The sequence below is a fragment of the Fringilla coelebs genome (genome assembly GCF_963513975.1).
Source record: "Fringilla coelebs genome assembly, chromosome: 9".
Classification (NCBI taxonomy): Eukaryota; Metazoa; Chordata; class Aves; order Passeriformes; family Fringillidae; genus Fringilla; species Fringilla coelebs.
The window spans coordinates 4,216,917-4,243,445 of record NC_140067.1 but is presented as its reverse complement, the minus strand read 5'-3'; the positions used below and the strand labels follow the sequence as shown (position 1 = coordinate 4,243,445).

The window sequence follows — 26,529 nt, the reverse complement described above, 5'->3', positions numbered from 1 at the left end:
ACCTGGGTAAGAGGAGGCTGATTTCTATGAATTATGCATGAGCATGCAAGGAAATGCTGCAGCAGGGAATTTAAGGGTGTGTTTTGGCAAGGCAAGGCACCAGTGGCCCATGTTTGCAGCAGATGTGGATTAATGTGGCATATCTGAAGGCAAGTCAGGAATCTCCAATTTACACAAGTCATGACTGGACAGGGCTTTTTTTAGCTGCAGTTGGACTGGAAACCTGTCCAGCAGCAGAGCAAAACTGGAAATACTTATTTAATATTTAATACTGGCTGTTTACATGAACTCCCCCTGCCTTCAGAAGTTTTAAGTACATTTCTGCAGCTATCCCCACACAGGAAAGAGAGCAGAATATGTCTCAGAATCTCTGCTGGTCAGAGTGACTCTCAGGTACGTACAGGCTTCTTTTGCCCAGCCCAGCAGTTGAAGAAGGAGTCAGGATTTTTCTGTTCTCGTTCTCAAGGTTGTTTATTGTTTCTTATCTATAAAATTCTTTCTCTGGGCAGGTCCATTCAGCAGGTCAGACAGAGGCACACCGACCACCTTGGGGCGGTGTTATCTTTTTAGACTAAAAACTACGTGTGCATTATTTACCATACCTTCCCAACACCTATCACCTATGTATACTAAAAACTACGTGTGCATTATTTACCATACCTTCCCAACACCTATCACCTATGTATACTAAAAGCTAAGTGTGCATTATTTACCATACCTTCCCAACACCTATCACCTATGTATACTAAAAACTACGTGTGCATTATTTACCATACCTTCCCAATACCTATCACCTATGTATACTAAAAACTACGTGTGCATTATTTACCATACCTTCCCAACACCTATCACCTGTGTTAGACAGTGAGCTTCTACTCTAAACCAATCCAAAAGTGCCAACATCACCCAGAGATGGAGGCTAGGAAGAAGAAAGAAGAAGGACAGGGCACACCCAAATCCCTCCATCTTGGGACCCCGATACCCATTCTAAAAACCTCAAAAATCTATTTTTCACCCCGTGACAAACTAACTGTTATTCTACTCAAACTTTCTTGACTTGTAATTCTTCATATAAGGTTGGTAACAGTTTTTTCCAAGGGCCAAATCAAAGGCACAGGGGTCTTGGGCAGGGGCTCGAGCCCTCCAGGGCAGCCAGAGGGATTTCCCGGGTTCCGACAAATACGCATCATAATAAACAAAAAAATCAGAGATTACCTGAAGTTCAAGTGCTCCACCAGGACGTACCCATCTGAGGGAGGAGGAAAGAGGCAGGGAATGAGGAAAATCCCCAACTTGGGCCAAGGGTGGCCGAGCACGAAGGCTGTGCCGCGGTTTGGGAGGCGGTTTGTCACTCACATCTGCCCTGGGCGTTGCGGCAGACGAGGGCGTGGTGGCCCCGCGTGGCGTGGGCCGTGCCCTGGGTGTCGATGACGTCCAGCTGTTCCCCAGCTGTGAGCGGCAGGTCGGCGCGGCGCTGGCTGCGCACCGAGCGCGCGGCGCGGGCCCTGGCCAGCACGCGGATCTCCTGGTGGAACTGCGGGACGGGCAGAAGGATGGGTTATTGCAGCTGAAGGATGGGTTATTGCAGCTGAAGGATGGGTTATTGCAGCTGAAGGATGGGTTATTGCGGCTGAAGGATGGGTTATTGCAGCTGAAGGATGGGTTATTGCAGCTGAAGGATGGGTTATTGTGTCTGTGTGTGCAGCCTCGAAAGGGTGCTGGGGAGCGAGGGGAACAAAGATTCCAGGGTGGGCTGGGAGGGAGAAGGGGGAGGAAAACCCCAGCAACGCCTCTGATGAAGAGCCAGGTGAGGGGAGTGGGACTGATGCCTTGAAGTGGCTACCTAAAACACAGGCTAGAGAAACTTGATAAAATTGGAAGAAATAAAATTCGAAGAAATAAAATTCAAAGAGAGAAATAAAATTCGAAGAAAGAAATAAAATTCGAAGAAGTAAAATTAAAAGAAACAAGATTCGAAGAAACAAATAAAATTCGAAGACGTAAAATTCGAAGACGTAAAATTCGAAGAAAGAAACAAAATCCAAAGAAACAAAATCCAAAGAAATAAATAAAATTCATGAAATAAAATTTGAAGAAAGAAAGAAAATTCGAAGAAAGAAAATTCGAAGAAAGAAAATTCGAAGAAAGAAAATTCGAAGAAAGAAAGTTCGAAGAAAGAAAGTTCGAAGAAAGAAATAAAATTCAAAGAAATAAAATTTGAAGAAAGAAATAAAATTCAAAGAAATAAAATTCAAAGAAAATTCAAAGAAATAAAATTCGAAGAAATAAAATTTGAAGAAATAAAATTCGAAGAAATAAAATTCGAAGAAATAAAATTCGAAGAAAAATAAAATTTGAAGAAATAAATAAAATTCGAAGAAAAATAAAATTTGAAGAAATAAATAAAATTCGAAGAAATAAAATTCGAAGAAAGAAATAAAATATGAAGAAATAAAATTCGAAGAAATAAAATTTGAAGAAATAAATAAAATTCGAAGAAATAAAAGCAGGTGTTTGTTACTACGACATTTTATGAAAAATCCCTTTGCTAGGATTTTTTCCTCTTTGAGAAGCCTCAGAAAAGAAATGTAAACAATAATTCTCTGATTGCTTGGAATGTGGTTTGGAGGTTGTTTACTAACAGGTGCAGCTTTAATTGGTTTTATGTGAATTGTTTTTAATTAATGACCAATCCCAGTCCAGCTGTGTCAGACTCTTTGGTCAGTCACAGGTTTTTATTATTCGTTCTTGTCTAACCTTCTGATGATTCCTTTCTCTTTCTTGAGTATAGTTTTAGTATATCATTTTCACATAATTATAATATAATATAATTATAATATAAATATAATATATAGTATAGTATAATATAATATAGTATATAATTAAAATACAATACATCAACCTTCTAAGAACTTAAAGTCAGTTCTCATCTCTCACCTCATCCTGGGACCCACAACAGGTATTTACTGCAGGCCTTCTGTAGGTACATGTTGGGCAGTCAGGAGCCTCCTTGAGGCTATACCCAAGATAGATGCTGGTCACACGTTTTTCAGACAATTATAAGTTTGGTCCATTTAAACATCAATTAATCCTCCAATCACACCCTCAGGTAATTGTGGGAAATGGATTGGTAGAAAATTCTCCAAGCCTGACAGAAGGCTCACACAGTATGCAAACCTTGAGATGAGAAATGCTGACTTAGAAATGCCATGGGATAGGACAGGCTTTGTTGAGAGAGAAATGGAGCTAGAAACAAGTTTGGCCCTGCAAATGAGACTGGATACTTTGGAGAAAGAGAGCTATAAAAGATGCATTCTAGTCAGAAGAAGAAGAAAGAGGAAGAAAGAGGAAGAAAGAGGAAGAAAGAGGAAGAAAGAGGAAGAAAGAGGAAGAAAGAGGAAGAAAGAGGAAGAAAGAGGAAGAAAGAGGAAGAAAGAGGAAGAAAGAGGAAGAAAGAGGAAGAAAGAGGAAGAAAGAGGAAGAAAGAGGAAGAAAGAGGAAGAAAGAGGAAGAAAGAGGAAGAAAGAGGAAGAAAGAGGAAGAAAGAGGAAGAAAGGGGTACCCATGAGAGATAGTTTTAGGTGATTTGCTTTAAGGCACCTACAGCATGGTGTGGCAAAAGCTGACAGACCAGGAAACACTTTAATATATTGTAATTAGGAAATGGTTGGCTTCTGGTTGTGATGGAGTGAATTATAACATCTGTATTGTCTCATGCTTCTCATGCGATTTAAAATGGAATAAAAGTGTTTAAAATGCCTCTCATTTGCCCCGTCTCTGGGTCAGAAAAGGGCAAATCTGACAAATTGGTGAGGAGATAACTCAGCACCAGTTTGCTCCCCCTCAATTCACTTCTGTCTGTACTTCTGCAGGCCTGAGGCAGTAAGGTGTCCTTGAATATCAGGCCTAGAGGGATTGTTTTGTCTGACCAAAACGTGAAGACAGTTAACTGAAGCTTTATATGGAGTTCAGAGTTATACACTAATGCAGGGCAGAATTTGAAAAATATAAAAGCTAAATCCTAAGGCATCAGCTGAGGACCAAGAGGGTTCCACCAGGTGTCTTTTAAGCAAACCACAGAGATGCTTTTCTCCCATAGAAACCCCAGATTAGGTGAGAAGGCAACAGATCAGGGGAAGACTTTCCCAGCACAGCTGAGGACCAACAACATGAGCTGTTTAACCAAGCCACAGTGTGGCTCGTTGTGATTTCCTCCCCTGACACAGCTAGGAAGACACGCACCATAAATGTCTCTCTAAAGAACTTCTCCTCTTTGTCCATCTTCTTGCTCTTTTCTTCACTGCTTTTCTTGAATTTGAAGATATTTCTGCAACAAGAGAGACACACACACACACATATATATGCATTTCTGAGCTGCATTTAAATAACCCCTGGCAGATCTGAAATTGAAACCCAGAGCCCAATTCCAGCCTTGTCTGCAAGGAACTCTTGGAATAGCAAAGCACACAAAGTTCACATCCCTGTTTCTCAGAAAAGGGTGAATAGACAACTCAAATTTAGTGAGGCACAACTTGAGCCATTTTGTATCTCCATTTGGGATAATTTGTTTTTTCTTTGGTCTGTAAGCAGCGTGGGAACAAATAAACTCTCTATTGAGTGTTTCAAATCAGCCCCAAATTTTTATGGAAGTCAACAACTCACTTTTCCCCCAGCAGTTTGACTCCTTCTGGTTTTATTTATGCTCAGAAGTAAAGGGTCCCCAAATTCGCTTATGGAAGTGGGGTTTGACACAGCTCTCCAGATTTTCTTTGGGATTTTTAAACATGGAGGAGAAAGTCACCCAAGAAGACATTTATATGGCACTTATAAAGTGGAAAACAAGTTCTTATAACCCACTTAAAGGAAGGGGGGCATTCCCTGCATATGGGGATGCCACTCTTTCTGATACACAAAATTACAGGTGTAGCCTTCATTTTAAAATTAAGACAGGGAACAAAAACAACAAACAAAAAACCCCACACCCATTTGTAATAAATTATTCATCCTTGCTCATTTTGATGCACTTAAAATTAAAGAGGAAGGGAAACAAGAGCTGAAATTAGGGACTTTTAAGCTGTGAGGAGATCCCTCCTTGGGCAGCAGCTGTAAGATCTATAAGGGAAAGTTGAAATTGCATGGACTCCCTGATGGTCTTTAAAATTATGCCTGAGACTCTGCACAGCACAAGCAGTGGTGTTTGAGCAGCCCCATGCAGGAACTGTGTGGTGAGAACCCCAAAAAAATGGGTCTCTGATATACATTCAGTGAGATGAAAAAGGTCATTGTGATGCACGTTTTTGTGATCTAAAAGGGAAAGGAAATCTCCCACTTCCATGTGAATTTTTGCAGCACCAGTAACAACAACAACAACAAGAGTTGCTTTTATGCACGAATGGCACAGCAAGAGTCAAAGCAAACAGTCCAAATAATCAACACTTTAAAATACAAGGCTCTTGCCAAAATCATAGAATCTTACAATCATAGAATGATTTCACCCCCTGCCATAGGTGGGGGCATCTTTCATTATCCCAGGTGGCTCCAAGCCCTGTCCAGCCTGGTCTTGGACACTTGCAGGGATCCAGGGGCAGCCACAGCTTCTCTGGACAATCTGAGCCAGGGCCTCCCCACCCTCACAGGGACGAATTCCTTCCAAAAATCTAATCTAAATCTACTAAAATAGCAAAAAGGAGCCAAATATATAGGAAGTAACAACTTTTGGCTCAGCTCAGTGGAAAGTCATGACAAGACTTCAGGATAAGACCTTTGGGCATCCTCCCCTTGTGCTCGGTTCAGATCCAAGGGCTTGTTTCACCCTTGAGATATTTTCTGCGAAGACTCCTGAAATCTGGCTTCAAAGGGAAGGTTGTGTCAACCAACACAAAATGTCTGTGCAATCAGGGACATGCTGCTCCTGAAGGCACTCAGGGATGTGCACAAAGTCAGACAAAAAGGGGACCCAGAATGGAGATCAGGACCTTTCCACGCTGTCGATGCTTTTCCTCTTGTCCTTGTACTCTCTCGCCACCCGAAGTTTTGGCATCCAGACTCTGTGCTTGTCATCCTTCTCTCTGAGAGGAGCAGACAGGCAGGAATTCAGGTTTTTCCCAGCAGATTGTGTCCCCTCCCCAGACCCCTGTGCCTACAGAGCTGGGAGTTTTCTCCATCTCCCTCCCAGCCTGCACTGAAATGCAAACACTTGCTGTGATTTACACCAGCACGCGCAGCCACCGCAATCATCTGGCAGCAAGACACCAGGACATGCTGTTCCTATTAAAAGGAATTTTTCTGACAGGGAGCCTGCCAGGACAGGGCTGATAATCGGGTCTGGGAGAGGGAGTTTTCCTTCCTTAGGAAAAAGATCTGATTTTTCACGTCTTTCAGGGAGCTGCTCGCTCCTTTTCACGTCTCTGGCGCTAACTGGGTAACAGATCCTGCCAAATTAAACACACACAGGGAGGGCACCTGGACTGTCTCCAGAGGAGTGAATCCCAACCAGATCATGACCCTCAGGAGGTTACAGTGCCAGGCACGGGTTTGTGCCAGGAGGAAAATCTCCTTGGGTTGAGGACAACCCCAGGACAGGGCACCCTCCTCACCTGGTCTCTCTCTGCCCCGCCTCGACGTCATCGTACACGTTGTCCTCCTGGGACACAGCTGCTGTCAACCAAAATGCAGGAGAGAAGAGGATTAGGAGATGTCCCTCTGAGCCTGGTACTCCAAACAATCTATTGCAGAGGAAAATTTAAGCTGCTGCTCATCACTCAACCCGAAGGGGCCAAGGAAATGCAAAAGGAGCCTCGGAGCTCCCAAGCACCCAGGGAAGGTCTAGCAGAAGGAATGATGCTTGGGTTGGTTTGTTGTGTCTGTGGGCAGTTTCCTGCATGGGTTTGGCCATCCAGCTCCATGGCTGGAGCAGGAGCAGCAGCAAAGCCCCAGCTTTGCACTGCAGCCAACCCAGCAATGTTCCCAACACAAGGACTCGAGGATGTTCACTGCAATGTTCAACTGCTCAAGGCTGAGGTTGTGCCCACCCTGTTTATGTAAAGGAACTTGACCCTCCAGCAGGCAGGAATAAAGAGTTTTACAAAGAGTAAAACCCTTTGCAAAGAGTTTTGTAAAGCTAGAGTGCCGTGGGCTCACGTACCAGCAGTGGTTCTGCATGGACTGTTTCACACCTCACCTTCCTGGGTACACCCAGACCTGCAGGAGGAATGCTCTTCTTTAAAGCAAAACCACCCAAAAATGAGAAAAACCTCCACTCTCAAATGAAACACAAATCTCTATCAAGTCTTCAAAGCTACTGCTGCCACAATACATGATTTTCAGAAAGGCACAGGGCACCAAGCTGACTGTCCAAAACATTTGGCTCTTCAAACACACACACAAATCCCAGGAGTCAGGTACAGCTATGTGCTTACCTAAATTTGGCACTGAAATGGAAACCAGTCTGTGGATAGAAAAAAGGCTTTTAGAAACAAATCTGCACATCAGCAATGCCCCAAAAAGCCACGAGGAGCCCCCAGAAAGCTGCCAGTGATGCTGCTGAAGTGACAGAGACAGGTCAAGGTGCATTTCCCAAAATGACATCCCTTGCTAAATAAGCATTTCCACCCTGACAGCAACATGAGCCACATCTTCATCAAGCAGGAAAGATCTACACTGCACCCAAAGAACAGTCCAAACTCCTGCTGCCCTTCTCAACAGCAAGGGGATTGCTGGACAGCTGGAATTTTTAGTCTGTAGTAATTCCTTCCTGTAAGTAATTCCTTTAGTCTGTAGTAATTCCTTCCCTGCCAACATCAGGGGCTGTCCAGGAATTCAAAGGTGACAATGTCTGTAGATATCTAAGATGATTTCAGGAGCTTTAAGTGTTCTTTGAGAGAGGAGGATGGCACTAAACCTGGTGGGTCTTTCCCTATAATGATATTTATATTTGAATATTTATATTTATATGTCTTTATATTTATATTTATATTTCTCATGTGAAAAGGTTCGTGAGGAAAACGAATCTTCCTGACATGACAGAGGAAATGTTTAACCTGGAATTCCCAAAGAAATAAGAAAAGGAAGTATTTTCCTGGAGTTCAGGCACTGGCAGCAGTGGAGGACAGGTTCTGCAGATTCTGTACACCTGAGGAAAAGGCAATTTCCCTGGAAACTTATGGACAGCTTTGAACATTAGAATACCCAAAGATGCACTGTAGGAAGTTATACAATATTCCCCACCCTGTTAGAATGAAAACTCTCTGTTAAACTTCTCCAGCAGATGCTCTTGCTCTTGGCTCTGAATGGAACTTGGAACAAAATCCCACATCAACAAGGCTGTCCCTAATCCTGGCTCACAGGTCAAGGCAGCAGGTATCACCTTCCTACATTCCCTTGTGCACCTTGTGTCATGCTGAGGTATCAGAAAGGTACCAAAGGCAGCAGAAAATCCATGAAAACCTGGAAACTGCTGTAGGACCAGTCCAGGAGATTCTGGAAAAGCTGCACAGATGGACCATTGGCCACATCTGCCATGGTAGCTCCTAGTGAGTTGACAGAAGCCCTTTTGGCCTATGTTTCCCAAAAAAGAGCTGTTTTCCTTACTCCTACACCTCCTGCTCTCCAATAATTGCCAGGAGGAGTGCTCAGGTCTGAAGGGGGAAGGGGTGGGACCACCAGCATTTTCTTACCTTAGGTTGTCCTTGAGCCTGAAATTGTTCAGCTTCAACTTTTCTATCTTAAACAGGTTTCCAAATCTCTTTTGTTTTTCTGTTCTGTCCAGAAGAGAAACAGGTTTTTAATTAAAAGAGACACAAGGTGCAGAAGCAGCCCCAGAGATCCTGAGGCAGGGAAAGGAAGGGCAGCAGATCCTGGACCTCAGCTCAGAAGAAGAATTTAAGTGTTAACAGCATCATATGGATGATAGACTCAGTGGGATAAGCACCAGCACAGCAAAAGATGCTTAATTACTAAGTCCAAGCTGATATCTTTGCTTAGCTTTAAATTTTTCTGTATTAATTAAAGTTGTTCTCCTCTGACCCCACAATTAGAAGGTGACCCAGGTTTCTTTGGAGTGAAAATTCCTGAGGAAAGGGCAGCATTACCCAGAAGCATTGCAGTGACCTTTAAAGGGGACATCAGGGGCACCTTCTGAGCCACCCTCCATCACACATTTCTATTGTGGAGGACAATCCAGGGCACACACTCCTCTCTGAATTTTACCAAGGGTTGCAAATCTACACTGCAATTTTCTTGCAAAGCATCTGCAGGCAGCCCAGGTCCTCCCCTGGGGGTTGTTATCCTGCACAAAGAGCATTAGAAACCCTTTCTGTGTCTCAGCACACTAAATCCTGCCCCTGGGATCAATAGAGGGATCACACACAGGCTGGTTTGGGGATTGGGACCCTGACCTCTGAAACCTGTGAACTTGGTCCCAAAGGGCCTTGAAATTCCTCTGCAGCCCCAGCAAGATGCTCTGCTCCCTCTGTGAGTCAGCAGGAGAGTTTAATTTCTGCCCCCAGGTGCAGAGGGGTGAAGAGGAGGCAGGGATGTGCTTCCCAGGGGTGGGGATGTGCCTGATCCCTCCGGGAACACGCTTCCCTCTGGATGGAGGAGCTGCTGCTCCCAGCTGCAGAGAAATGACCCTTCCTTCTCTTAACAACCATCCTGTCACCCCCAGGGGGCTCAGCTCTCCCCTTTTTCCTCCCTCTCTGTCACATGTGGAACCTGGGCTGGGATGCAGATGCAGGGAAAAAGGGAAAAGCAGATGTACAGCAACACCTTGTTATTCCTCCCACGCTGCTCCTCAGCAGAGAGCCACCAGATGCAATCCTGTGCCCCATATGCCTTTCCCAAAAGCTGTCTCTGCTCCTTACAAAGGCAACATTTACTGCACAAGGGGAGGGAACCACACAAAACACGACTAAAATTCACCTTACACCTCCTAATCCATTTGGGAAGCTCAGGCAGTGCACAAACCCAAGGCTGCAAAACTCATTGGTTTTATAACACACCCCGTGGAAGCAAATATCTGGAGAGGCTGCATAAAAAACAGGTTGCAAGTCAGTCACAGCACTAACTTGGTTCTTCTCCAACCTGAGCATTTTGTCCTGTTTTATGGGGACAGTTTGCCCCTTGAGCATCCCCTCCTTTGGCACAGACACAAAAAAGGTGCAGCCAATTCTCAGCTACAGCTGAGCAACACTTGTAATCAAGAGAAGGCAAGTGAGGCTGTGCTGTGTGCTTGATGCAGGATGAGCTCTGGGAGGGCAGTACTTCCAAAGGATGCAGGGTGTCACAGGAAGAAAAATCCCACTCACTGCTCTGGGGTTTAATTTTGGTGATGACTTTTTGCCCCCAGCGTGTTAGCCAAAGGGGAAAGAGGGAGGAAGGAGGGAAGAAACCCACCCACACAACAACTTTTCTGCAGTACCTGGCATGTGAGATCAAGGCTGAATGGCCAGAATTTCAAAATACAGGCTGAGAAATTGCAACTTACTCTGGTTTTGCTGGGTTCTCACCCCCAATCTCAACATCTTCATACGTGTCCTCGTAGCTGTTTCCTGAAACTCAAAACCAAGGCACGCCATTAGGACAAGCTCAGTAGCAATAGGGTGAGGTTTGCTGGTCAAATTGAACCCAGACCTTTTGCATTTTACTCTTACAGAGGCTTCAGGGCTGCTCAAATGAATTCCATGCTAGACATGCATCCTACTCCCCACTGGTTTTAATGGGAATTCGGAGCAGCCCAGCCAGGAGGAGACACTGGAGATGCTGAAAGTGAAACAAAACCATTCCCAGCATCTCCCAGGGACCAGCCCAAATGAAAAGCAGCTTCTGTTTGAGCTTCCCCACTTACTGCTGTCTGAAGTGAAGGAACTGGAGGCATCTGAACTGCTGGAAGACACAAGTGTGACATGGGGAGTTACTGCTGGAAGGATTTTAAATGACATTTCCTAGGCACAGGCACTGCAAGAGCCCAGGGCCACACTCACAGTCTGTCCTGCAGCTCCTCAACATCATCATAGATGTCCTCTGGTGCCTCCAAGGCTGCTCCTTCTGCCTTTGGAGCACCAATACCCATGCTGTGCCCTGGAAATGAATATGAAATAAATTATAAATGAAATAAATGAAATAAATGATAAATAAATGAAATACATAATAAATAAATGAAATACACCTTTGCTTTAGGAGCTTTTCTGAGGAACTACTCTCAGAGAAAGGACAACTGTTGAGGGTAACACAACAAATAAGAGCCTACAGATATTTTTTCCATTCCAGGAGTTGGGGAAATTCTCTGCTCTGAGACACTTCGAGAAACAAAAGTGAACCATTTTCAAAGTTTTTAGCTTTAAAAGTCATAAAAATATTTTATGTTTAAAGAACTTAAAATGTCTGTCGATTTCTCCAATTATGGCAGCTCTGACCCAAATCTTCCTCACCTAAAAGCATCCAAGAGATTATTCTTGGATCTCCAGAGAAGTGATTGGAGGGAAAGCTTGGCAGTGTTGGTGGAAATGTTAAGATCCAAATAATGAAGCAGTCCATTGGAATACACCTGCAAATCAACACCTTGGAAAGGACCCAAGGAGGATGAGCACCCCTGGATTTCACTGAGGGCTGGAACCAAGCCTGGGAGCTGCACCCCCTGAGGTCAGAAACAGATCATTCCTGGAGAGCTCTCAAGGGGCAATGTCAGAACCTCAAAACTGACTTGGGAGAGGTGGAGCAATGCAGAAATGCAGCCACACAAATAAAGCAGAGGGTGTTTGTCAGTGAGCAGGGGGAGTGTTCCAGGCAGGGCTTGGAGCACCTGGGACAGGGGAAGGGGTCCCTGCCCACGGCACCCCTGGGACAGTGGGAGGATCTTTCAGCTCCCTCCAACCCAAACCATTCTGATTCATGCCATGGATCTTGCTGGACACAAGCACCACCTCAGCACGGTCCAGCTAAAGACCAAAACTTCTGCAAAACACCCAAATTCAGCAAAGCAGAAAAGCAGACAGTAGTGGACCAAATAGCTCTCCAAAGCATCCTCTCTGTTGAAGCAGGAGGCTCACCAGGAGTACTTTGGAAAAAAAAAAAAATATCCCAGCAGAAATTACCTCCAGCTGTTCAAAGGTCAAGCAAACCAGCAAGATCTTTTACAGAAACAGACACCAACCAAAGCAGAAAATTATTATGAGGTGATTTAAAATAATAATAATAATTTAAAAAAAAAAGAAATACCTGAGAACCACACCAATAAAAATAATAACCACAGTCACAGTCAATTTACACTTTCTCCTTCACACTCCTGCTCTGTCCACAGAGCCCAGCTGAGGCACTTTTCTCTCTTCCATCTTTGAAATGCTGCCCTGTCACACCAGCAGCTCACAGAGCCTCTGCAAGCAGGACCAGTGAACATTTACAGCTGAAGTTGTGCTTACAGAGGGGATGTGGCTGGGTTTAATTGTGCAGCTGAGGCTCCTTTCAGCAGCCCTGGTCCCTGCCTCAGAGCATCCCGAGAGGAAGGAGCCCAAAGTCAGCCTGGCACCACGTGGAGATGGAGCAAGGACAGGGAGGCACAGAAAGAGGCTTCAGGCTCTCATCCTGCTCATTTCTACCCCAAGGCTTGGCCAGCCCATTCCTGAGAGTCCATAAATTATGGGGAGCAGAGGAGAGGGGTTTCAGCTCTCACGGATAAGGGCAATCTGCTAGAAAAACAAACACCTGGGCCAGAGCTCTGCAGATGGTTAACCAGCTTAGGAAGCTGTTTGCACAGCCAAAATAAATGATCCACACCAGAATACAAACGCTCAGGCAACCTTTTGCCCCGGTTTAACTAAATTGGTTCAAGAGTTGCATCCAAATTCAACGTTATTTCCCATATGGAAGAGACATTTGGGCAGCAGATGGGGCTGGGGCTGGGGGAGACACTCAGTGGTGCAATGAGATACTCACAGTGCTCTGCTCTGTCTTCTGCCAGCCCTGGTGGGGGTGGATACGTTGCATTTTGGGGGCTGGTCACATCCTGCTTCCCTTGCAGAGCCTTCAGCCCACCTCTGCCATCTGCCCTGGCCTGGCTGGTGGGAGACATGTACTCATTTCCACCTGTCTGGGATCAAAGGGTTTGGTCAAGGCAGTCCTTAGAAACTGCTTTCTAATACATATTTCTATTACACATCCATGCATCCATGAGAATGTCAATTATTTGTGGACTGAAAACAGCTTCAACACCCTTCCCCATCCACCCTTCAGGCTGAAGCAGTGGGGTGATGAACAAGCAAAAGAGAAGGTGCAAACCCCCTGGGATTAAGGGCTCGAGTTTCCCAAAATGCTTCCCAAACAGAGGGAGGCCAGAAGGAGAAGAGACATCCTATAATCATTATTAAAATTAACCTCAGGGATGCAATACCTCAAACATTTTGTTCTCCTCCAGTTCTGCTCTTTCATGACCCCATTGTCCCTCTTTTTCATCCTCTGTTAGAGCTCTTTCTGGGCTGAAACGTTCAGGAATGAGAGAGATCTCAGCACACAGACCCTTCAGCAAAGTCACAACAGTGCCCAAACAAGCAGCTCATCTTCCCTCTGGATGAGGGAGATGCCCAAGACCACTCAAGGCCAGTGGTCACTCAGGGGTACCACAAATCATTCTTGGAAGAGAGACAAATTAATGTGATTGTTTCCTCCCAGCTGGAAAGGACAAATCAGATCCATTTGTGGCTGCCCCTGGATCACAAGGTGTGCCTCTCACCACGCTGTGCTGAGATTCAGGCGAGAAGAAACAGCAACAGGATGCAGGACTTGATCCCTTTTCCCCAGCATCACAACAATACCCACAGAAGTGACCCCTTTTTATCACATAGCTCTTCAATCACCACCAAAACCCAGCTTCAGGCAGTGACCATAAATACACACCATTCAAAGCCTGACTTTTGTAGGGTGAAATTCAGAATGGACCTTGCCTTGGACCTAGAACCAGGTTTGAGAGGCTCATAACTTCCCCTGCTTACACTCTTCAGGTTTCAGTAGGAATAGAGAGTGTAATTTTTTACAATCTCCCCTCCAGATATGTTTTAGAATGAAAACAATCTTAGAAACCACGAGTGCTGGCAAAAAAAAAGCATCATCTCTTCTGTCTTGGTCATGAAATATATGAAATTTCTTTATATTTACTGAGTGTTACAATATTCAATTCCTAACCCTAATCAGTTGTGGGGCTAGGAGAAGTTTGAGAGAGAGGAAAGGAAATTACCTGGATTTGGCAAAGGGAAAAATCTTCTGTTTCTAGAATAAAGAAGAGGAAAGCCTTCAGCCACTCTGCTTTTCTCAGCAGTCAAGCTTTCATACAAGGCCTCAACTGTCAGCTAGCATTTAAAGGAATATTTCTTTAGAAAGCCCAGAAGTATTTTATGTTTGGAATAGTCATCAGACAAGGATATTTCATCTCCTTTGCAGGACAGGGAATACACATATTGACAAACTGTACAGGGATCATAAAGCAGTGCTGGGGCTGGACCAGTGAAGCTGCTGGTCAGCATGGAAGCTGTCAGAGAAAGGAGAGCTTGCAGAGGGGGAGGAAGTTTTTAAATTTAAATAAAGATTTCCCAGCCTGCCATAAACGAGGCTCCAGCCAAGCCAGAGAACCTCTCTGCACATCACACAGAGATAAATATGTTTGGAAAGCTGTGCTATTTCCCAGGCAGGGGGATGGCTTTGCAAGCCAGGACCTGAAACTGGAGTCTGACATTTCACAAAGAGTTTCAGCAGGGCCAGAGCTGATGGCCAGGACAGGGACATCTCCTGGCACGAGGTGAGGAGCTCTCCAAGCGTGCTGCCAAGCCAGGCAGCCTGGCTCAATTTTGCTTTTACATCTTCACAGGGGGATTACCAGCACCAGCTCACCCTTGGCAGAGGATTTTTTTCCCCAAAAAAAATTCACATTCTTGATATTGGTGCTTAACACTTGCTCTACCACCAACATCCATGCAGCTGGTGCTGTCACTTCCTTACATTTCTGCAGTGGAAATCAAGGGAGCTGACTCTTCCCACTGGCATGTTTGGGAATCCCATTAGTCTTTGTGTCCCCTCTGCAATTTCTTATTTAATTTTTTGAGAGTCTTCACAGACAGCACACAGAGAAATTCTTGGCAGGTAAGAAATACAGATATTAGAAGTTTTCAAGACGCTTACCTTGTGTTTTTGAGGCTCTGCCTTAGGTGCTAGGAAAGATATTTATGGACAGATATTAATTTTTGGCCCATGTTAAAGTCACCACACTTTTAGGTGAAAAACTCAGCTTCAGCATCCAGGCATCCCCCACGTCCCACAGCTCCCTCCCTCTGCTGTTTGAGCACTGGTTTGCCTGCAGGGGCTGCAGCACCCAGCCTGACTGGCCACAGTGTTCAGGGATCTGTGGCAGTTCCCCTCCAAGGTTCTTGCTTGGCTCCTTTCCCACTGGGAGACAAAACCTGTGCCCGTGGCAGAAATAACCTCCCCAAAACTGCCATCGCCTCCCAAACCTTCCAAACACTGGGAAAGAAGAGCAGTGGCACCTTTGACAGAGAAAATCATACTGGGAAAAAATATTGATGGACCTGGGAAAGTCTCCTGGTCTGTGCCCTTCTGTTCCCAAGAAGATGCTGAGGTTTGCCTCACTATTTTCTTTTTATTCTCCTCTGCATGGGTCATGTCTTAGGATATTCCCCACTGAGTTTTACTCTAAGCATCATTTTACCCCCAAAATTTTAACATTTTTTGTCATTGCCCCAGAGTCCTCACACTGCACAGGGGGACAGGACACTCATGCTTGCTCTCCCAGCTGCTTTTCTCAACAAGAAACTGCATTATTTCCTATTTTAAAGGATTTTTTTTTCCCAGCTAGCACGTAATTCACCTCACAGTGCTGCCTTTCAAAGTACCTTCAATGACACACAAGGTTGTGGTGTCCCCAGACTGATTCAGGTACATCGGGGCTTCTTCATAATTATTCTGCTCTTCAAGTTGAGCACTGAGAAGATGAAAAAGAGAGAAAAGATTTTTTTTTTCCCCCATCCCTTTTAGTAGTATGAAAAAAAAATAATATTCATCTTAAGGACAAGGAAATCAAGTGCTTTGATAGTGAGCCTACAGAAAAGCAAGGTGGAATCAGGGATTCCTTGGAGGGAGAGGAGACCTGTGGCAGATGCTGAACCTTCCCCCTGCTCCACGCTCCCACTGCTTGTCCTTTGGGAGGCCAGGCTACATTTAGAGGGCACAAAGCACATCAGGAGACTTCCTACCAGGGTTAGAGTCTCCTGCCTACAGCAATCCCTCAAGTAGAAACAGAAAAAAACCTAAAAAAATAAAACAAGCAGAAAACAAAACAAAACAAGGAAGCTGAAGCACGGCATTTTCCAAGCCAGCTCAGGTGGTTTAAAATTGATAACAATTCCCAGTTTGCACTCTTTGGCAGGTGGGTTCCCACGGGAGGGAGCAAAAGGGGAAGCAGAGATAGCAGAGGGGAGTTTTAAAGGTCCTGCTCTGTGGGAATTCAGCACATGGCTCCGGATGTCCAGAGCTGCCAAGAGAACCCTTGGGGGGAGCTCAGAGGTCTTGGAATGTTACCAAAAGTGCCTGGTGGCTTGATTTTGATCCCTCTAGGGATGTGCCACCTGTGTATGAGGATATGAGAATTACTGGGGTTTATATGGTATAGAAATAGTATAATTATAGGGTAAAACACAGGTTTTAAGGTTTTGGTACAGGGGGGTTATGGAGACAAGATAGAGGAATCTGGGCCTGCCTTGTGGTTCTTCTTCCTTCTTCATGTCTTCCATTTTCTGTGTGACACAGATATTTTTGGATAGGTTCTTGGTGAAGGTGCACTTGCCAATAAGAATGATAAGCATTGGGGACAAAAGGTAAATATGATTTATGTAGGTTTTGTTATAAAAAGACGCGACAGCCCCGTGGGCGGTCAGAGTGCCTTTGGCTGCCTTGCTGGTCAGATCCCGGCTGGGCAGAGAGAAAACTTTGTAGATAAGAAATAACAAACAACCTTGAAGACCAAAAACCTGAGAGTCCAGCCTCATCCTTTTGGAGCCCCATCTCGAACAGAACCATCCTGCACATATCAGGGCAGAGACAGACAGCAGCCGAGCCGGACACTGCTCCTTATCAACCCACCTGCTCCATGCCAGCCACAGCTCCAGCACCACACAGCCCCCAGGGCTCCCCATCTCCCCATTCTCCTTTTTCCTTCCCCCCTCTGGGAATTCCCATCAGTGTCACCTGGCAGCAGATGCAGGGGTAAAACCCCGGCATTCCTGGATTGCCCAGGCGAATCCGCCAGCCCTGCCCCTCCGCCCACGCTGGTGGAGCTTTTGGCATCTTAGGAATGTACCAGGAAGCAGCAAAAGCACAAGACACGGCTTGTAACACACGTGGGGGACAGGGTAAGGCTGGGGAAAGAGCAGCAGGAAGAATTCCAGCAGGAACTTCCTCCTTCTAACAGTAAAATCCCCCGGGGAGGGTCTGTTTTTCCTGGAATCACCCCACTGCCACCATTCAGCTTCAGCTGAGAAAGGGCAAACCAGAGTATGAGGAACAAGTAACTCAGGGTGCACTTTGACAGCAGTGAGATCAGAGAAGGAGACCACCCCCCAAAGTCCAGGAGAAGGCTGTGCTGGTGGCAGGGGTGTCCCCTGCAGCTCCCAGCGCTGGGGACACTGCCTTGCTGTGCCACAGGGGGCTCGTCCCCATGCAGCTCAGGAACTGCCAGCACCAGAAACCCTGCCAGGGTCTCTAGGAGACCAAACTTCATTCCAGGTGAGGCTTTGAGGAGGGGAATTCCTGTCCCCAAACTGCTGCTATTTTGCTTTTATGCCGGAGTTATTTAATTAATCTCCCCTGTTATCCCACAGTTAATATTTAACGAGTGACCTACTGTAAAGACCAGGAGCAGGACAGCTGGCCCTGCTGCATTACATTGCTAGAACAGCTCTGGAGGAGGTTATTTTTTGACCACTTCTCTCCTGACAAGTACAGGTTGAAAGTTAACACCAGCCCACACCAGCAGGGGCACCTCAGGATGTCAAGAACAACTTGCTGTGATAGCTGGAGGAGCTGTTTGGGCACAGAAAGTATTTTAAGAATTCCCCTCTCTTTGCTTTGGCTCAGCTGATCCATTTCCCCTTTCCACAACTACAACAAAACATGTGTATATAAATATTTTCCTCCACTTTTGCTGTTCTTGTTGTACAAATCCCAGGCTGCTGCACGGCCCCTCGTGACAAGTCAGAGACCAGAAAAAGTCAGGATCTCCCAGCATACAAAAAAAAGGAATTGTGTCTGCAAGATTTTTGAGCTGTTTCAGACAAACTCAGGTGATTTTGGACCACCACCCAATAAGAACCTCATTCAGCTCTGGAGGCTGGGATGAAGGGCTGGTGAGGGAGGGCAGTGGCTCCTGTGCCCTGCTTGTGCTGGCTGCACAAACACAGGATCATCATGCAGGAATACAAATCCCTTTGCTGCTGGCAAAGAAACCCCCAACACCTTCTGGCTATGCCAGGGCTTTGTTTCAGCCAGTTTTCAAAAGCATTTCTCTCCTAAACACAGCAGTTGAGTACACAGCAAACAGGGAGCAGAAAGCACACACAGGGTGGGGATGATGACGGTGCTGCTAAAGCCATGGCAGAGTTCTACTCACCACCAGCCAAACCAGACCTAAGGACACATCCTGATGGCTCTTGTGAGGCTTTAAGAGCCCACAAGAGAAAAGAGGGGGGAAGTTTTCTCCATTAGGAGAGGGAGCTCCCAGCCAGCTTTGAGCTTGCCATGTAGGTCCATCCTAGAATCCTAGAATGGGTTGGGTTGGGAAGGAACCTTAAAGATGATCCAGCTCCAAACCTTCCCTCTCCCACAAGCAGGGACACTTTCCACCAGAGCAGGTGGCTCAGGATCCCATCCAGGCTGGCCTTGCACACTTCCACTTCCCGGAGCAGCCCCCGGAGCAAGCTGCTGCCTCCAGGAGGGGCCATTCCCTCCAGGCTGGGTGGGAAATGGGATGGGGATGTTCCCAGTGATGCCCCAGGTTTCAGCTTTTCTATTTTTCACATTCTGTGCTGCTTTAGTGTGCAGTTCTGAGCTTCACATCAGGGCATGGTGAGCTCTCTGCACAGAGCATGGAGACAAAACAATTCCTGGACAAATGATCCAAATCTCAGCCCCAGAGCACAAACCCCGTGGGCTGGAGAGAGAAAAACAAGCAGGGTGGGACTGCAGGGGCTAAAGCTGGGATGGGACAATGAACTGCAAGGTGCAAATGGAGCAGAGCTGATCCCAGGGACAGACCCCGTGCCCGGCCGTGCATTTTGGGGCCATTTTGGTTCATCTTGGGTGCAGCCCTGGCTGAGCTCTGGTGCTGCCCAAGGTGGGTGCATGGAGGAGATCCTTTGGATAAATCCCTGCTTTATTCTGGAGCTCTGCCCAGCCTCTGCTCCAGCTCAGCCTGCACAAGGCATCCCCATCACCTGCGAGCCACACCTGGCCTCTCCCCAGGCTCACCTTTCAGGGGTCAGGTAATCCTCTTCTCCAGCAGCTGCACACAAAGACACAGAGGATTAGTGCTGGAAGGCAAGCCCAGTCCCCCCAGAGCACACGGAGTTGTGACAGGCACAGCCCTTCCTGCTGCCACAAAGGCAGGCACAGTGACACAGCACTGCCACCACAACCTGGGCACCAGGAAAATGTGAAATAATATTGGCAAATTAACCTCAAGCTTTCTAGAGATAGAAAATACTGGGAGGGCATGGAGATTATGGATGTGACTAGTTCCCTCCATCAGATTAGTATATTTAGAAAAGGCAAATCGGCTAGAAAACAGTTTCAGTGAAAAACTCTCTTTCCCTCCCGGTTCTTATCAAAGCCAGGGCACAGCAATAAGAGCTGGCCCTGCAAAGCCAAAGAGACTTTAGCAGAGCCCTCCTTACAAAAGCAGCTCCCTTTGAATTCAACAAAAGTTGTGCCTAAAGGTCTGGCTGTAATTAAGGCTGTATCTATAAAGAAACACCACTTAGCAGCTTACTAAGTGGTCCAGAATATTCTATTATGCAACATCAATAGGGTTTTATTATGGGAAACTGAACTTTTGCATTTCTTGATGTCGGAACACTTAACGACATTGCCCTCTGTTGTATTTAAAACAGAAGTGGGGGGGGGGATTAGCAGACTATTTTCTAACAATTTTATTGTGCCTTCCCACAGTTGTGTGCTCCAGAGTCGAGGCGTTTCCCATTGAAGAGGAGTGATAAAGATCAGCTGGGCTCACGGGCAGCTGCTGCTGCTGCTTTACAGCCAGCTGTGAACTGGGAGGGAAGCGGGATTCTGAGCATGGGATGGCGCCCAGCCGGGAAAACCAGATCCCTTTTCCAGATTAACAGCAAAAATCGGCCCCACTGAAACTGCTGGGCTCTTATTAATGCTCGAGGAAGAAGTTATAAACAAGTAACAATGTCTGATTTTTGCCTGCTGGAAATCGCGGCCCTACAGCTGTCAATAAACTGCTCGTTTTAATTCATTTTCTATAGAGCAGATCTGGAGGGGGAAAAAAAAGACTAAATATCTCTTACTTGTTTCATTTCCTCTGTGGACCAAAGGCATGGTGCTTAGGAAAGCGCTGAGATCAACCTTTGGGGGTCTTGGAGGCTTCCCAGGGGCAGGACCCAGGGATTCAGCTGAAGGCAGAGGTTTAATCCTTGGCCACTTGCTCCCAGGGCTGTAAGACCATTTTCCTCCTCCAGGCTGGCAGAAGGGAGGCTCCAATTCTGCTCCAGAGAAGCACAAGGACAGGCAGCAATTAGCCCCCATTTAAGTAAAAATCCACATAGGATCATTCACTGGTGTGCTGACATTTCTAACCAGCTCTGCCTCCTCCATCCCCACGGCACCAGAATGGCAGGACAAATGGAAATGCTCATTTTTACACATTTGTGCCACGTGAACCATGTTGGGGTCCCAGCTCTTGACAGCTCCCTTCCTCTGGATTATAAAATACCAGCCCAATTTTCTGTGCTGGTAACAGTTTAATCCACCAGGCTTTAGGGCCGTGGCTGTTTGCAGTGCTCAGTCCTGGCGAGGTGGCTTTCCAGGGTAAACACAGACTTGAGGTTTTCAGTGCCTCGTCACCCAGTCACGTCAGCAAGGGGAGCTTCACAGCCTCTGAGTTTCCCAGCAGCAGTTCCTCTAAGAAATACCTTCTCAGATCTTAAATATGACCTTTTGCAAAGCTGGGAGGGGACAGAGGTGGTGGGGATTCAGGTTTGAGCTCTTTTAATTAGAATTAAAGTGTCTTTGCAGACCAGCCTTTCGCATCCGTGTGAAGTCACGTTTACCTTGGGATTGCAAACGGCCAAGGCACACCAAAACTGAGATGGTTTCCTGTCCTCAGTTTTCACCCTACTCTCAACATATGGGCAATTCCTTAGAGTGAATTTTTAAAATAATTCCTTGGATATGGGGAATCCTCCCCTTACCCAAGTGGAGCACAGTTTGAGACCCATTTCTTACCTCCAGAGCAAGAACAGATCATTCCAATGGGCCAGCTTGCCCTCTCGTCTGAGGGTCCCAACCCTCAGCAGCTTTTCTCTCCTGCTGCTCCATCCTGCACTTCCAGATCACCTAGGCACTCATCTATTTCTACATTCAGTGTTAAGAATGCACCTTTCCATACCTTTCTGGAGCTGAGGTGGCTCTCTGGGTGCTCGATGACCCGACTGGCAGAACACAGATGCCACCACACCCTCAGCTCCTGCTCCATCTGAGCTCCTGTGTCCTCTGGGATCCTGAGGAAGGACTATCCCTCTGCCAAGCACAGCATCCTTCCTCTGGGCACGCCAGCCCAGCACAGGGGAGCTTCCAGAGGGCGGCATCCTGGCACTGCCTGAAGCAGCAGGAGCTGAGTCGGCCGCCCGCTGGGTTGGGACCCTTGGACTCGTTTTCTCCCTGCGGGATAAAGTCTCTTCCCAGATCTGTAGGACATGCTGGAAAGAATCCTGGAGCTGAGGGTCCTCTGGAGTTGTTTGGCTTGATCCTTGCTGGTCAGTGGCACAGGAGAGCAGAGGCTTTTCTGAGCTGCTCTTGGGAGAGCCCAGCCCTTTCTGCGAGGTGCTGCCCGCCTGCTCTCTGCCGTGCCCCGTGGGCTCCCTGTCACCCCCAGGCTGTGCCAAGGGGTTGTGCTGGGCGAGCACAGGGGCTGGGGAGCTGGGATGGGCTGGCTTGGGCACTTTCAGCTCTCTCTTAGGCAGGGGCAGAGGGCTGGAGGTGGTGTTCCCTGCAGAGCCAGGTTTGGGGGCGATGTCCGTGGGAGGTTTCTGCCCCGGCTTGTTGGCCGAGTTGGACTCATTCTGAAATCTTGCTCGGAGGGCTTTGAAATCAGTCACACCTTCCTGGGTGAGGGGAGAGAGGGGAGCACAGAACAGCTGCTTACAGAGGTGGCAACAGGCAATTTAAACAATCATCCTGTTCTCAGAGAGAAACAGGCTGCACACTCAACCTTGGTCACCAAGGACATGCCGATCCTGGTGAAAATTTAAAAGCGGCAGAGGAGAATTTGCTCTTTCAAAGGATCCTCCAAAGGCTCACAAATCACTTTTGGTGAAGACAAAAGAGCTGAAAACAGGGGGGAAATGCAGGAGCACAGCGGAAACCAAGCAGGAGCAGCGTGGCCAGGGCAAATGCCTCCTTCTCCCCAGCATCACCCAGTGATGGAGAGTTTCCCTGGGGAGGATGTGGCAAACACTGAACTGAATGTTAAAGCTTTCCTGACAGAGGTGCTGCAGTGCTGTTTATGCACCTGCTGGGTATGAAAGCTGCACTTTATTTTCAGTACACAAGCACCAAACAGGGGAGAGGCCAGTGCTGCTCCAGAGATGCCCGATACATCCCCACCCTCCGTGAGAAAGCTCCACCATGAGAAGAGAAGCCCTAAATATCCTCCTGGTGCTGCACTCCTAATGACCCCTGGGACAAAATGCTCTTGCTCCAGGGTCCCTTAGGTCATCCAGGGCTCTTTGGATGCCTCTCCAGGAAGCAGAGCACACACACCCCAGACTCGGAGCACACAGAGAGCATCTCCCAGTGCGGGTGATGGATACTGGCCATGACACTCAGCTCCTCTCCTGCACAGTTACCAGACCCCAGGTTGTTGAAGAAAAGGAGCAGATCAGTGACAGTGCAGTTTAAAAGGGCACTCAGAGAACATTTTGTTTCAGTCCCTCACTCCCCTGCATCCCACGCTGGAGGAAAGGGACCACAATTTTTGCCTGCAGTGCTGGGGCTTAAATTCAGCCCTGAACTGAGCTAGGGAGAAAATATGAAGAAAAATTTATGAGCTACTTAAGTCCTTGAACTGCTCTATAACTTTTTATATGCCATGATTACATTAGGTGCTCTGCTCTGGCAGCTTAGTCCAGCGCAAGGCTTCACGAGAACCTGTCTAATGAGGAAATTGGAAAAAATTATCTAGGACAGAACTTCGTTATTCTGAAAAAAGCTCCAGCCTTAAGTGTTAAGACAGAACAGATGAATAGCATACTGAGGTTTTATTGCATTTAATTGCACGATTTATTAAACACTGACAATTTCTCTTGAATAACCCCTTTCACTGACTTTATTACTTTCACAGGGTAGTACATGATGTAAAGAACCAGCCCTTGGGGGAGAGGTTTGAATTGCTCCAATTATATTTCATATTAGTGGTCAGCAGCCTGATGCTGTGTGAGCTGCCCAGACAGGCTAATCTAGCAGAGAGCCTTGGGAATGGGAGCTTCCAGAGGCACACGGAGGGTGAATCAGGTTTGGGGGGGAAAAATATTTTTAAAAATCCCACATGCAATGCCAGACAGGAAATAAAGCAGTGAGGTGCCCTAATGCAATTGCAGGGAGCTGCTACACGTGCTGCAGCAGTGGTTGAAGAGTTCAGAGCTGTTTACCTCCCCGTGCTGATTTTCTTTGCTGGAGCAAACAATTCCTCATCAGTGCCCTCAGAGAAAAAGAAAAGAGAAAGGAAAAAATACCTGCTTGTCTCAGCGTGCCCCAGGTGAGGCAGACACGGGGTTTTTTTGGTCAGGCTTCTCCCTGGCACTGGCTGTGACAGTCAGGAGCTTGGCTGCTTAACTGCAGTGGGATGGATATGAGTGCTCCTTTCCCCCCTCAAATTGTTATTCCTCTTGCCTTGACACAGCAGCTTCAGCTGATTTGCCTGATGAAGAGGGAGATTATCTGTGCTCAACGCTCCTCACCAGGATGTGTGCAGCCTGACAGGATGCTCAGGGAAGGAGGGACAAGTATGGCCCCAAACACAGAGAACTGCTGGGGTGGATGGGGTTAAATCACCACCTCCTGCACACCCACACCCAGCTGGGCAATCCATCCATCCCCAAAAAAATCCCCTGAAAATGCTGTTGCCTTGCACAGGGCAGAGCTCAGCCAGACCCTCCAAGGTGCAGCAAGTTCTCCCAGCCTCTGCAGGGATAATTCTCCATCAGAGCTGGGACTGTTTCGAACCAAATCCCCTCCAAGCAGCTCTCCTGTGTGATCCACACACCTTCAGGTGGCCCAGGGAGGTGCTGAGCTGGTGACACGTGGAGTCCCAGCGTCCCAGGGAGGGCTCAGCTCCCCTGGAAATCAGACCAGCTGACAAGCAGGGAGAATAAACCCATAAATTTAAAGGCCTGCCAAAAGCTCACAATGTGTATTACAGCTACATCTGGCCAAATAATTGACTGTGGATAATGCTACATTTGGCAAAAGCCCACGCAAAGATGAGAGGGGAAGAGAGGGAAAAAAGGAAACAAACTTCCACTGGCCGGAAAGCTGTGAGCATTAAGGAGTCAGGGGACAGAAGCATTACAGAGTCAGGGGGCACAGAAACTTTCCATATTTTCTCCCTAAAAAATAAAGAGCTCTTCTAACATCAAGATCAGTCTAGGAAGCTGAATTAAGCTCAGCTTAAGCCTGTGATAAGGGTGCCTTTTAGGAGGAGGTTTGTGCTGATACCTTGGACTAAACAAAAGGAATCTGAATCCCAGAATGGTTTGGATTGCAATGGACTTTAAAGATCAACTCGCTCCAAGCCCTTGCCATGAGCACGCTCAACACTGAGCAGGTTGCTCCAGGCCCCATCCAACCTGGCTTTGGACACTTCCAGGGATGGGGCAGCCCCAGCTTCTCTGGGCAGCCTGTGCCAGGGCCTCACCACCCTCTAAGTGAAGAGCTTCTTCCCAATTTCTGATCTAACCCTGCCCTCTGTCCGTTTGAAGCCATCCCCCTTATCCTGTCATTCCAGGGCTTTGTCAGAAGTCTCTTTGCAGCTCCCCTGCAGCCCCTTCAGGTACTGAAACACTGCAATAAGCTCTTCCCCAAAGCCTTCTCTTCTCAATTAATTAACTAAATCAAACTAATTCTCATTGGTTTCCTTAAGTTGCTTTTCTAAAATGAATCAACACGGGAAAACAAACCCCGTTCAAGACATGGCACGCCAGACAGCCAAGAGGAAGCACTGCCTGTTTTCCTCCTGGAACTTTTCTGGTTTACTCCATCCTTTATCTTGATTCCCAAGGGAGCTGTGGTGGGTAAATGTTTAATCTGTGCTGCCCTCTGCCCTGGCGTGGGACTGCTGGAGCCAAGCCAGGCACCCCGGGCAAGCTGAGGAGAGCACACTGCAGATATCATCGACTCATTAACCCGCCGGCTTCTCCCAAAATAAATCAATACAACCCCACTCAGCTTTCTGTGACAGTAAGTGGCACGACTGCAGCTCCTGCCAGAGTGAGAGGGGAGGAAAGCAGGCGCTGGGAGCCCCAGTTTGGGGCAGCAAAGCAGCGTTTGTGTGGTCTGCACAGAGGAGGAGCAGGGATGAGAGTGCACCTCGCTCCTAGGATAAACAGCTCCATGGAGAGAACAGCCCCCAGCTATGCTCAGCAGCAGAAAACCAAGCAGAAACCCTTCCCCCGGGGCAGCTGCAGAAGAGACAGAGCCCCAGCAGTTACCAGGTCCATCCCTCGCTGCTCCAGGGCTCAGCCCAGCACGCTCCGTGTGCCCTCCTGCCACAGCTGCTCCGCTCCAGCCCAGCCCAGGCGGAGCCAGCCCTAAACACACCTGGGCTGAGCCTGGCTCTGCCCCCGGGGCGGGGAAAGCCTCACCTGGGTTGGGCTGAGCCTGCCCAGCACTGCCTGCCCTGAGCCAGCAATGCCAGCGCAGCACAGCCACGGCTGTGCCCTCTAAAGTCCATTGCAATCCAAACCATTCTGGGATTCTGGGATTCAGATTCCTTTTGGCTAGTCCAAAGTATCAGAACAAACCTCCTGCTGGTGCTCCTTCTAACAGCTGCCCTTATCACAGGCTTAAGCTGAGCTTAATTCTGCTTCCTAGACTGTGGCAGAAAGAGATGGGAAAGGGACAGGCTGGATTTGGCAAGGGAAAGGGATGGGAAAGGGACAGCTCAGGTTTGGTTTGCTTTTTGAGGGAAAGAATGGCACCTGCTTTTGGCATCTGTGCCCTCACAGCGCTGTCTGTGTCCAT

The 26,529-nt window shown here is 47.3% G+C and overlaps 1 protein-coding gene across 1 annotated transcript; it reads right to left on the bottom strand.

Moving 5' to 3' along the window:
• Positions 1-1,211: 1,211 nt before the first annotated feature.
• On the bottom strand, positions 1,212-26,529 carry FYB2 (FYN binding protein 2; the record flags this gene model as incomplete). Its single annotated transcript, XM_084210954.1, has 20 exons — positions 1,212-1,249; positions 1,357-1,534; positions 4,243-4,327; positions 5,976-6,068; positions 6,597-6,657; positions 7,419-7,447; positions 8,676-8,759; positions 10,484-10,553; positions 10,844-10,881; positions 10,980-11,076; positions 12,928-13,081; positions 13,382-13,466; positions 14,222-14,253; positions 15,160-15,188; positions 15,888-15,976; positions 19,516-19,549; positions 20,580-20,774; positions 21,680-22,394; positions 25,998-26,012; positions 26,512-26,529. The coding sequence occupies 20 exons, from the start codon at positions 26,527-26,529 to the stop codon at positions 1,212-1,214; spliced, it is 2,139 nt and encodes a 712-aa protein (XP_084067080.1).